This window comes from Larimichthys crocea, chromosome X (genome assembly GCF_000972845.2).
Source record: "Larimichthys crocea isolate SSNF chromosome X, L_crocea_2.0, whole genome shotgun sequence".
Classification (NCBI taxonomy): domain Eukaryota; kingdom Metazoa; phylum Chordata; class Actinopteri; family Sciaenidae; genus Larimichthys; species Larimichthys crocea.
Window position 1 is genome coordinate 20,514,750 of NC_040020.1, and position 11,794 is coordinate 20,526,543.

At 40.4% G+C, this 11,794-nt stretch overlaps 1 protein-coding gene across 2 annotated transcripts; it reads right to left on the bottom strand.

The window, feature by feature from the left end:
* Positions 1-441: 441 nt before the first annotated feature.
* Positions 442-11,319, bottom strand: rasal3 (RAS protein activator like 3). 2 transcript variants are annotated; one of them, XM_010734116.3, is made up of 19 exons: positions 10,398-11,319; positions 8,483-8,625; positions 8,207-8,285; positions 6,822-6,889; positions 6,630-6,715; positions 6,065-6,194; positions 5,861-5,959; positions 5,101-5,775; positions 4,858-5,002; positions 4,632-4,776; positions 4,275-4,511; positions 3,933-4,134; positions 3,740-3,831; positions 3,529-3,642; positions 2,362-2,539; positions 1,824-1,937; positions 1,538-1,728; positions 1,177-1,261; positions 442-827 (listed from the first exon to the last, which is right to left on the bottom strand). In XM_010734116.3, the coding sequence occupies exons 1-19, from the start codon at positions 11,020-11,022 to the stop codon at positions 717-719; spliced, it is 3,519 nt and encodes a 1,172-aa protein (XP_010732418.3). In that variant the 5' UTR covers positions 11,023-11,319; the 3' UTR covers positions 442-716. The 2 variants fall into 2 exon arrangements, with proteins under 2 accessions (XP_010732418.3, XP_019129396.1); XM_019273851.2 differs by lacking the exons at positions 8,207-8,285; positions 8,483-8,625; positions 10,398-11,319 and adding an exon at positions 7,396-7,893.
* Between the last annotated feature and the right edge of the window lie 475 nt (positions 11,320-11,794).

Below are 11,794 nucleotides of genomic sequence, written 5' to 3' on the forward strand. Positions count from 1 at the left end.
ATCCTTTGCTACCACATCTTAAAATTCCCTCTCTTAAACAACAAGAGTATACTGTTGTCTATTTTGACTGCATGTCTTGAAATAATTACCTTCATAGTATATAAGGGCTTGCCCTGCATAGTTCGAGAGAGTCTCATCATTCGGCCAGGGGCTCTCCAAGTAACGCTTTACTTGCTACGATAATGAACTTATTGTAATAAATTTGCTATACAACTAAGACAGTGTCGGCTGAGTTTTCATCTTCAACTGCATCACCACTGAATATACGACATACTCAAGAGTCCATTGACAGTCGTTTTCTTGTTTTGAACTTCCAAAAAAAAATTAAAGATGTTTAATATTATGAGAAGGTAGGGGTGCTCTCTTCAGCACAAAACACAAAGCAGAAAACAAGGTAACTTTTGTAACAGAGAAAAAACATAACACAAATAAAAAAAAACATTTTAGGTTGTAGTTCATTTTATTTATCAGAAAAGTTTACAATACATTTGTAGCTGAGATACAGTAAAAGCTGAAATGCAGACAAATCCTGCAGCTGTCATATTCACCTCAGTCGGAGTTTGCCCATTCACATCACTTATGAATAGGTTCATAAAAAAGGCAGGCACCTGATCAGGAAACCATAACTGTGACTTCAGGCAGTGGTTTCCACCTGGTTTCTATGTATTTACACAAACTTGTGATACCGCAGCTTAAAATCTTTTCATTTTCAGGGTTCAGTTGTTGTTGATCCGTGGCTTTTCAGGATGCTGTATGTTGTTTTGGGCCTTATTACAGGTCTCACTGAGCTGGTGAAGGTCCTTCAGCAGACCTGCAAACTGCTCCTCCTGGTAATACAAAGAAAACAGTTATGAGTCACACATGTATGCAATTCAGCTGCTGTAGAGTGTCAATGACAGGGTTTCACCTACAGTACTTCCACAGTAAATAAAAAAAAAGTTTTGTCGAAAAGATGCATTGCATCTGCACTAATAACAACAATATGGGCTCTCAAATAAATGTAATTTACAATAGTTAAAAGTTAGCCTGTGTGTAGTTCACTATACACAGGCTAACTTTTAACTATTGCTCAGTGTTTGATGGTTCAACAAAGTAAATGTGAATAGATACAACGTGAATCTGAGGTGAACTATTGCTTTAACAAAGATGGATAATTAGATAAAATGTCTGTCTTACCAATATGTTCATTCGTTCAGCTGCTGCAATGGCAACACTTAGCTTCCTCTCATCTTCCTCCCGCTCCTCTTCAATCACACCCAGCCTGTGACAGACACAGAAGAGATGCTTACATAGGCAAAGCAGGCCTCAGCCACAAATTATATGAAAACACTAAAAAGAAATAATTTGCTGATAATTAGAAATAACAATTAGAATACCACCTAGCATACTGCTTTCTACAGTATGCAGACGGAATACAGATATCCACAAGCATAGGCAAAATAAAATAAAATAAAAAAGCTATTTTTAATAAAAAAATTAATTTGCAAAGTGATTACAAATGGGACATGCACATTACTGTTTAATTCTACTATCTTACCTGAAGGTGGCGCTGGCGAGCTGCTCTTCTCTTAAAGCCAGCAGATTTTGGAGTTCATTCACCTCAGCCTGCAGCATTGCATTCTGGTCCTGGCTTTGGATAATGAAGTCCTCCAGTCGCTTTGCCATTTCCAGCTCACGCTCTGTCACCTGCTCTATTCCCAGGCGAAGCTCTGACAGCTCTTGAGCATGCTGGTATGTGACATACAAATTAACATTTCATGATATAACAATGATATCTTACACTATGCATCCAGAATTATGTTACTTTAGGAGGTTTGACATACCCTATCCAGTAAGTTGAACTCTTCATTCTCAGTCTTTATCTCACTTGACTCCCTGTTGGATTTTGGAACTTTGATCCAGGGAACTGGTGCAGGTTGCCGTTTGATACTGGTATTCTGTAACAACAACAATTAACCACATACAGTTATACTATCTCCCTGTTAGCAGTTTCTTCTGTTCATTTTCATCAGTTTTTTCATCTTGTTGACAAACTGGGGCCTGACCCCCTTGCGCATAGATCTGATGATGCTCTTCCTGACACAACCCTTCCGATTCATTCAGGTTTGGGTCCAGCAATTAGGAATACACTCGCTTGTTCATTGTCTTGCCAGTAACCATCAGTAAACAACCCACTCTACCAACTGAGCCACTATGTTAACATACATGCCCAAAATATGTTTATTCCTAATGATAAAAAAATTTTAATCTCAACATTTCAATATTTCAATATAGTCTACTAGAACAAGGTAAAGTATTTCTTTCAGTTGCAAAAGCACACGATCTAACCAAAATAGTCAAGTTATGCTCTCTTGTACTCACAGGATTTGGCGATGAGATACATGGCTGGTTGGTCTCCATCTCTTGTTCAGATTGCTGCTCAGCTGTCGGCAAAGTTTCAGAACTTGTTTGCCTCTTCATTGCATGTTTTGCCTGCCCGGGACGTCTGTGTGGAGCACTCTGAGTTCTGGCTACTGGCTTTCTCTCTCTCCTTCGAGTCCTGACATTCAAGTTATAAGAATGAATTAATGTATTAATAATTGATTTTTCATATTCTATTTTAGTATATTTTATATTTTGTATCTTTACTTTGTATTTCTATATTGTTCCTTTTTACCTAGAACTTTATATTATTGTATTTTATTCTTAGCTTATTTCTATTCTTATCTGAAGTACTGTTACACTGTTTAGAGCTCTTATGCTGAGCTCACTGGTTCCTCTTCTCCTAAACAAATTTCATTATTGTTGACCCTGTGTTAACTTAGACATGACAAAAAAACTGAAACTTGAAACTTGAACTTGACTCAATCAGAAACTTCTGTTGCACATGATGCATATGATATTCTAAATGGTCAAAGGTTCTTCTGGAGAATTATCACTTGTAGTTGTTTGGAATGAAAACAAAGTTGCCCAAAGTGATTGTTATACTCTAAAAAGGCCTTGATTACTATTTGATCTAATCTACCTCTATATATGATAATGAGCTCTGGACATTGACCAAAAGGATGAGCCTGTAGATACATGTACAACTTTGAGGAGACCAATGGGCTGACTCAGAATGTGCACATGGGATTACAACTGCCATCTGACTCTGGGAGTACTTCTGGAGTTGCCAAGAGAATCTGGGTAATGTACAGATGTCTCGCATCATATCTAGCCCCTAGCTGGGCAAGTGGGCAATGTAACCGGGCTCAGCAGCCTCTATGGACATAATGGCTGAGAGATAGGAGGCTGAAGAGTACAACAAAGGAAGCTAATAAATGAAAATTAGAGAGTGACTGAGCTAGAGGCCACTGGACAATCTCGGACTGGCTTTTAGTTGTTGTGAGAGCTTTGTGAAGTAAAGGGCTGGACAGACATCTTGCTGTTGGACTAGTAAGTATTACTAGCTGGCTGTTGCACCTGCTTGATGTTTGCCTGTTAGCAAAGTTGTTGACCTGCTAGTTTTTGATAATAAGTAAGTAAGTAAGTAACAGACAACTATCATACCCCTCTTGTAGCCCTTTGGAGTCTACAGGAAGCTGCTGAAGGGATGATTGGTGAGGGCTGTACTCAGACAACTTGCTAGGAGGAACGTACACTGGTTTGGCTTGTCCCTTTTGGCTGCAAGAAAGTGTTTACATATGAGATCACCATGTTCAGTGTTGTAATACATAACAAGTTGATGACAAGTCAAATAAGATATAGGCCTTAAGCATACCTGCTAACTATGATCCGTGGTGCTTCAGGGCCCAGAGACTCTGATATCTGGTTCAGAATTGAAGGCAGAGGGCTCAGCTTGTCAACTGTATCCTGAAGAGGAAACAAACTGCATGTTAGGTTTCATTTAGTATACTCTTTAGGCACACAGTCAGTGTCTTTATACCTTCACGCCAGTTGGTTTACTGTCCTACCTGGTCCCTCTGATAGATGATGTCTACCAGCAGGCCATGCAGCACAGCCAAGCGCAGAGGCAGGTCCACATAACCATCGAAGGAAGTCATTGGGATTTCAGTGTCTGAATTGGAAACTGTTTGTAGAAAGCCCCTCATCCCATCCCAGTGTTGCTGCAGGAATTCGTTCATAAAGAGCATATATTCCTCCTTCTCTCCAAACCTGAATCAGAACAAAATATTTCATTTACTTAAATTTAAGTACATTAAGAAAATGTATATTTTTATCCCTAGAGCCATGTTTTATTGTGTGTCAAAATGCTTTTCTCAGCTAAAAATGCATGAATACACAAATCCACTCACAGGGTGAAGTTTGCCAGATTCTGGATGACTTTGGCAGTTAAGGTGAGGGTACGCAGGGTGCTTGGCTCTGGATAAGGTTGCGTCAAACCAAAAAGAGAAGGACTGAGGATCGCAGGACATAAGAAGCGAAGGAAGAGGGATGCAGAGATGAGACGTTGACCAATCTCTGGTCTGTCCTGGTCTTCACACAGCTCCACCCAGCGGGAGAAGATCTTGTTTAACTCTTCAGGAAAGGGTCTGAAGGCAGGAAACATGACAACATCAGTTCTATGAACCTTTTCAGCAACTCAAATACTACTGACCCAACATTTTATATTATTTTATATATATTTTCTATGGTGATTTAACTGCTCTCACCCATGGATCTTAATAATCTTTTGCACCACCTCCTCACAGGCCTCCCTCAAGTGCTTCTGGTTGTTTGACAGGTCAGATGCAGGGCATTTACGAGGGTCAACTTCACAGTTCTCCACTGAAGTGTAAAGACGATTGATAAAGTCCCCTGCAGTTAAAAAGAAAACACAGTTGGGTAAAACAGAATACCAACCGATACCATTTACAATGAGCCACCAAACTATCCTACCTAGTGTGTCAATGAGGTACTTCTGGCCAACTAGCTTCATATAATCGTCTATGGCTTTAGTGGCTAGTGTGTTCTCTCTGAAGATCAGTGCCTCTTTCTCTCCAAGACGCTCCACCTCTGCACTGCCTAAGTCAATGAGGAACTCCTGGAACAACACATTCAGTTAAGAAAACATCTGGTTATTCTTGCACATTCTTGAGTTGCAGTTAGCTTGTATGCATTTCTGTGAGACGCATTCTCTACCTTGGCTTTGCCAATACTCTGCAGTACATGGACCAGTGCTCCTGCAAGCTCTTCCTTCTCCTTCACATTCAGAAGTGGCTCCAGGTTTCTGCACATTTCCACATAATCCACGGTCACATACTCAGCAAACTCTTTGTATTTTTCCATTGGCAACACCTGCAAATTCTGGAAACGGGCCCTGATGCGAAGTGAAGCCTGTGACCCAAGCAGTTCTTTGTTCCCCGCTGTGCCTGACACCTTGTATGGAGTGATGGGATACCATTTCTCCTGATAGGTCCTCCCTCTGATCTCAGCTAAAGGTATGGTCACACTGCCCAGTGGGTGAAGGATGGACTCATCTCGGGAGTGACGCTTTTTTTTGGGGTCTTCTTCGCGGAAGAGGTGTAGGGTGATTTGGGAGACGCAGGGCAGGTTGTCTAGCTCAAAGAATTCACCCCAGAATAACTGGCACCCTCCAGTCACACCTCCACTAGCCCCTAGGCCTCCTGAAGACCCAGTAGAGTTGTCTCCAGCCAGGTTGGAGTTGTTAGAAGGTTTGACAACAGCTCTGCTGGTGGTGCGGGCAAACAGGGTCCCATCCAGGTGTACCTCACAGTAATAACGTCGTTTGGGTAGCAGATCCTTAGCTTCATTTACCCACAGACTCAGGGAGTTCTCTGTGCGCTCAATGTTATCCTGTGAATAATTATGTATTTATGATCATTTTAATTTTGTATGACAAAATGTGAGTGTCTTTTGGAGTAAATGGCTATCGGCTTACCTTATTGGGCTGGGCAGCCCGTCTCAGATCTTCGATCCAGCGATCTCGTTCGGCAGCTGAGGAACAGCCGAAGCAGTGGGTGTTCTCAGAGTTTATTACCTACATTGAATAAAACAGAATCATGTTAGCCTCACTGGGATAGGAAGAGTCTATTTTGACACAATGCAGGGTCCATTATAGACATAATGCAAAGTCAAATAGTACCTCAAAGCAGTATTTCTCCCCCAAAATGGAGCTGTGGACTGGTCTGATGACAGTGCTGGTGTCTGCACTCAGATCGAGACTGCCCATTGCACTGACTGGAATTGACACAGACTCCCGAGAACCATAGTGCCTTAGAAATAAACAGAGTAGAAAAAGTCAGCCACAATGAAAATGATAAAAAAAAAAGTGTAATTTACTTGAAATTAACTTTAATCTTTTACTACTCATTGTTATGCCAATGGGACAGTAGCACTATGTAGAACTTTCACTAAGTGCTGGTACTATCAAAGATTACTTGAATATACTGTATGTACATGTTAGTTAGTTAGACAGATAGATAGATAGATAGATAGATAGATAGATAGATAGATAGATATGTAAGAGAGAATTTTATGAAATGCTTCTGAAATATATTACAACCTAGCTGTAAACATCTTATCCAAGGTTTCACTTCAAATCTGATGTTCTTGAGTACAGAGCCAGGACAACAACAAAAATGTTTGAATATCCAAATACGTATGGACTTCACTGTCTTTGCCTTCACAAACATTATAGTGGACTTTACCTGTTTCCTTTGCTTAGTGGAATTGGGTTTAGTTGTGTGTTGCTATTCCTCTTGGCCCTGTTCTCAAGACGTCGCTTGATCAGTGCCTAACGGTGAAAAAGGCAAGCATGGTGTCTGTAAACAACTTTGTATTACGTCAACAGGAAATGCAGGACTATCAGAAAGATTATCTCTGGTGTGTAAAATACTAACCCTCACACCGCCATCTTGGTTCTTTGGTCGAGGCCCACCTGGCAAGTCCATGTGATCAGGGCTACATTCTAAGTATAGGAACAGAAGGAACACCATGGTATTGTTAATTAACTAAAAATGTAATTTTTAGTCAGTGTTTTTTATTTATTGAATATAACATGCATGTTAATGTAAGGCAATCATACATGTGGAAATATAGTTTCTCCCCTTTTGGTTTGTGGTTAATACTTTGCATGGTTCTATTAAATTTTGAATAATTTGTTTCCAACCATCAAATTGTAAAACCAAATGTTTGGCATTCCCATTTAAAACTGTTGTCTCTGAGCTCAAAATTCTGACTCATTACTTTAACAAATACACAGAAGTACTCAAAACATTAGTCAACTCTGTAAGATTACCAAATACCTTCAACACAGGATGTGGTTTTTAGCTGGAACTGCAACTAACAGAGTCAAGTTTATAATTTTTTTTCCTATTAATGGAACTCATTTAAAGATTGACATAAAATAAAATTAGTAAATTACAACAAAATTACAACATACAATAGCCTACTGTCAGAGAGATTTTTTCTTACCTAAAGTCCCGCCACAAACAAACCAGCGTCTAAATCCCATCATTTAGTCTGAAGGTCCACCACAGTTCTGTTACTTTGTCTCTGTCCTGTCAAGATTTGCCTTCCTCTCTTTGTTAACATATGGAGATGGTTTCACCAAACTCGCCAAAGTCAATACAGAGGCAGTCACTTGTAGCTTCAGAGCTTCTTCTAAGCAAAACACCAAAATTGAATTGAAGGAGATATTAACTATGCTCTCTCTCTCCCTCTCTCTATCTCTCTCTCTCTCTCTCTCTCTCTCGCTCTCTCTAGAACACCCAAGCTTGATATTATCTTTACCAGAAACGTAGAGGAAGCAATTTGACAATAACTCGCAAGCGTAAACATTCAGCTATTTCCTCTGCGACTGTCTGCAGAATCATTATCATGTAGTGTTGCTATCAGCTGTTACGCTGATCATACTTGTCCGAATTCCTGATGGTTTTTTCATAGTATTCACTGCTTTTCAAAATACATACAACACATATATATATATTTTTTTTAAGATATTTTTGGCCTTTTTAAGCTTTATTTTTGATAGAGACAGCTGAAGAGTGACAGGAATGTGGGGAAAGAGAGATGGAGAATGACATGCAGCAAAAGGCCACAGGTCAGATTCAAACCCTGGGCCACTGCTGAGCCTTCGTACATGGGGCGGATGCTCTACCAACTGAGCTAATTGACAACCCAACACATACATATTTTGCTTCATTTATTTATATATAAGCTGTGTGTGTGTATGTGTGTGTGTGTGTGTGTGTGTGTATGTGTGTGGTGGGGCAGTTGTATTAACCTGTGTCGATATCTACAAGGTTCTGCATACTGAGGTTTGACAGGCAACTGCTGACACGGTTTCGGGTCCACATCATAGGCTGAGGAAGACACACACGCACGCACACACGTACACACACGCACACACACCCACACGTATTTAAATGACTCTGAAGCATGTTTGTTCTTATGTTAGTGGAAGTGTTATGCTTTGACCTTTCCTTTAATTTTAATTTTGCAGGTGTAATACATTTTGGTTAACCCTGTGAGTTGGTGATTGGTGTGTGTGTCCATATACCTCTTCCTCTGGAGAAATGAGAATTTGTCCATCTTCAAGGATACAGTTGCTAATGTCCCATAAAGGGACCTCCTGAGGCGGGGCCCACTGTAGCCTTGGGAGGCTACAGCTTGTGGGTGCAGCTGATGCCTGTTCACCAACATCTGGTACACAAACAAACATGTACACACAGACACACACACACACACACACAGACACACACACACACACACACACACACACACACACACACACACACACATTACTGCTATTGTGGAGATGGCGGAGCTACTGATGCTATCGCTCTCTTTTCATGACACGCCAGGATGAGCTGCGCACATCCTGTGGTTTCTCGGTAGTTTCTTCTTGATGTACAGGATTGTACATCAAGTAATCACATCAAGAAATTGGGATTGATAGAAAATACAATATAGCAACAATAAAACGTATGTTAGTCTAAAAGGAAAAATAAGAAGAGAAATGTGGGAGGTGAAATTTTATATAATGAATGAGATGTTCTCGTTGTTTGGATGAAAGAGATAAAGCTCTTGTACAGTTGGATGATTACTGCTCAGGCTGTGTGTTGCCGTTGTTTCTCTCAGTTTCTGTTTCAGAAAGTCTGTCAGTTAAGGCCCAAATATGTACTTAGTTTTCTTGTAAATTTTGGTTAGGTTCAAATTGCTTCTCAAAGTTGGCCATGATGTAGACTGAAGTTTCTGACACCACTAGAGGAAGGACCAACCAACCACAGTACTCAAATCTGACTCTAGATTTTTTATCTATTATAGGCACTTAAAATAAAGAATATTAATCTAATTCAGTCCTAATTTTATGTTGTTGTTTTTTTTATGTAGCTTCTTTCATAATGAACTTCACACCTCAGTACTGTACAGTGCAGTTGGTTAAAAAAATTAATTACATTTGCCATGTTCTCTAAATCTACAAAGTAAGCCTGCATGGCTTTAGCCTTTAGTTCCTTCTCAGCAGAGCAGTTTCCTGTGGGAGTGGTTTGTAAATCTAGATAGGTAGGTCACAGCTATTGGTTTATTGTTCTTCATTTACAGCTGCATTTGATTTCTGGGTCATTTCTCTGCAGTTTTGAACTTCTTTTTTTTGTTCTTTGTCATGTCATGGGACAGTACTGATGAAGAAGGTCTCAGTTCTGCCTGTCTTTTTCGGTGGGAAAGAAAATGAAATAACCCGATTGTCTGCATATAATAGATACTTCTCTGTTTTAAAAAGGCAACACTAAGCAGTTGTTGATACTGTGTCCACTAATGGTCACATACATCATTTGCATAATTTCAAGGGTAGGGCTGGTTTCACATCCTTGCTTAACTACCCTACTTGTAATTCACACATTTACACAGAACTCTATATTTACTTCATTATTTATGTTTTGATCTGCATTTTGTTGTTCTCATGTAATTAAAACCTAAAAAATATTATTAACTTCTCCTTTTCCAATAGCACTCTGTAGGTTTAGGGAATAATCTTCACACAAAATCAATTATTTAATTGTGTGTGAAAATGATATCCTATCTATTTGTAGTGGTTAGTAGATTCTTGAAGTAATTGACACAGATTGGTTGCCATGCTCAGATCTGTTGTCAGGTGCGATCACACCTTCACCTCACTGAGGTCATAATATTGTAAGCTCTCTTATACTGTGTTTTTTATTTATTATTTGTTTGTTGACTAGGCACTAGATGCAGAAACACTTAAAGTTACACCTACCCCACCTACTGTTTTGTGTCACTGCATGTTCCTACAAACTGTAAACGGAAATCACGGTTGAACCACCAAATGTACCCATTTTTCTTTGTGAAAACAATCTAAAAATATAGAATTTTAATATTTATCACGCCAACTACGCTTCTAAACATTACATTTTAAGAAGGAGTAATAAGTATAAGTATAGATTACGTGGCATTACCTGGCAGTAGGTTTGGTGTGCTACTCCGACTCTGCAGCTTGGGTCTTTTGAGCTTCTGGGACACAGTCCTCAGGTACTTTTTTAAGAGTGCCCCTCCACCTCCTCTCTGTGAAGGGTCTGTGGAGGAGACCCCTGAGGCCTCTGCAGCAGCTGATGATGAAGCTGCTTGAGCTGAGCTGGCAGAGTTGGAGGTGGGTGACCGGGCTGCAAACAGTGACCCAGGAGGCTCGGACAAGGCCCTTCTGAAGGGGTTCTTTCTGATTCCTCCACTTTTATCTGGCTTGGCTCCCTCTCCGCTTTTCCCACTGGATGCATTTTTCTCTCCAGTGTCCTCGCTCAAGGCCTTGCGCCAGTTTTGCATCTTGCTCCATTTGTTGGTGGAGGCCTTCTGAATCCTTTCGATGGTAGATGTGGAAGAAGCAGCTCCTCCTTCCCCTTCTTCTTTCACCTCATCAAGCGTTCCCTTGGAGCCAGTGTGCCACTTGTATGTGGTGAGTGGATCGGTGGTCTCAGATGTTTGTCCTTGAGGGGGCTCCACTGGAGATTCCTTTTCTTTCTCTGGTGATCCCTGCTCCTTTGGTGGTTGTTGAGCCACAGGCTCTAAATCTTTCTCCTCAGTGCCCATTTCAGATAATTTATGGTGTGCGACTTAAGTTCTGTGTCTCCTCTCAATGATGCATCAATCAAAATTCAAATTTAAATGCTTGCATAGCAGACCTCACCTGCTTCCCTTCTGTTTTCTGCTAGTGTGGTGATTGTTGGAAGTGCTCAGTATGACGAAGTAGCCGTGCCTTCACTGGTTCTGTCTTCTGTCTTGCTGCTTCTCTCGTTTCCTGTCTTGCATCATCCGGCAACAACATGCAGGTGCAGCTGCTCTGAGTGTGGTTGCTGTGCCACAGCTCCGAATTCATCTCACTGGCCACTTGCTTCCTCATGAAATGGCACAGAGAAGTTCACCTATTTACAGAAATCATGCACTTTTTTTCTGCTCTTTATTTTTTCACTTAATACTTCCCATTCTTTTTCACTTCCTGTTCTGCTTTGGTGTCTAAGGTTTTTCTCCAAATGAGTACCTGATTCATCTCTGATGCCCTCTTAAACACATGGCCCAGGATGTTATAAAGAAATCAGCCTTTTATTGCCATAGCACCCAGTCACAATGCAGGTCATACTTCACTTCAACAAAAATCTGTTTCTGTCAGTTTTCAAGTCATTTGGTCTGTCACAGTATAAGTGTGAGAAATGTGGTTTTGCATTTTACATAGAGTTCATTTAAATGATGGAGTTTTAACAAAACTAACAAAACTAACAACTACTCTGTGCTCCTTTACACCTTTCTCAGCTTATGTCCTCCTCTGTAAGTCGCTTTGGATAAAAGCGTCTGCTAAATGCAATGT

Excerpts from the sequence above, each read along its gene's own strand:
- rasal3 (XM_010734116.3), bottom strand. The coding sequence starts at position 11,022 with ATGGGCACTGAGGAGAAAGATTTAGAGCCTGTGGCTCAACAACCACCA. Across the intron at positions 3,643-3,739 it reads CCACGGATCATAGTTAGCAG|CCAAAAGGGACAAGCCAAAC; the intron begins GTATGCTTAAGG and ends ACTTTCTTGCAG. Across the intron at positions 828-1,176 it reads CTGAACGAATGAACATATTG|GAGGAGCAGTTTGCAGGTCT; the intron begins GTAAGACAGACA and ends TTGTATTACCAG.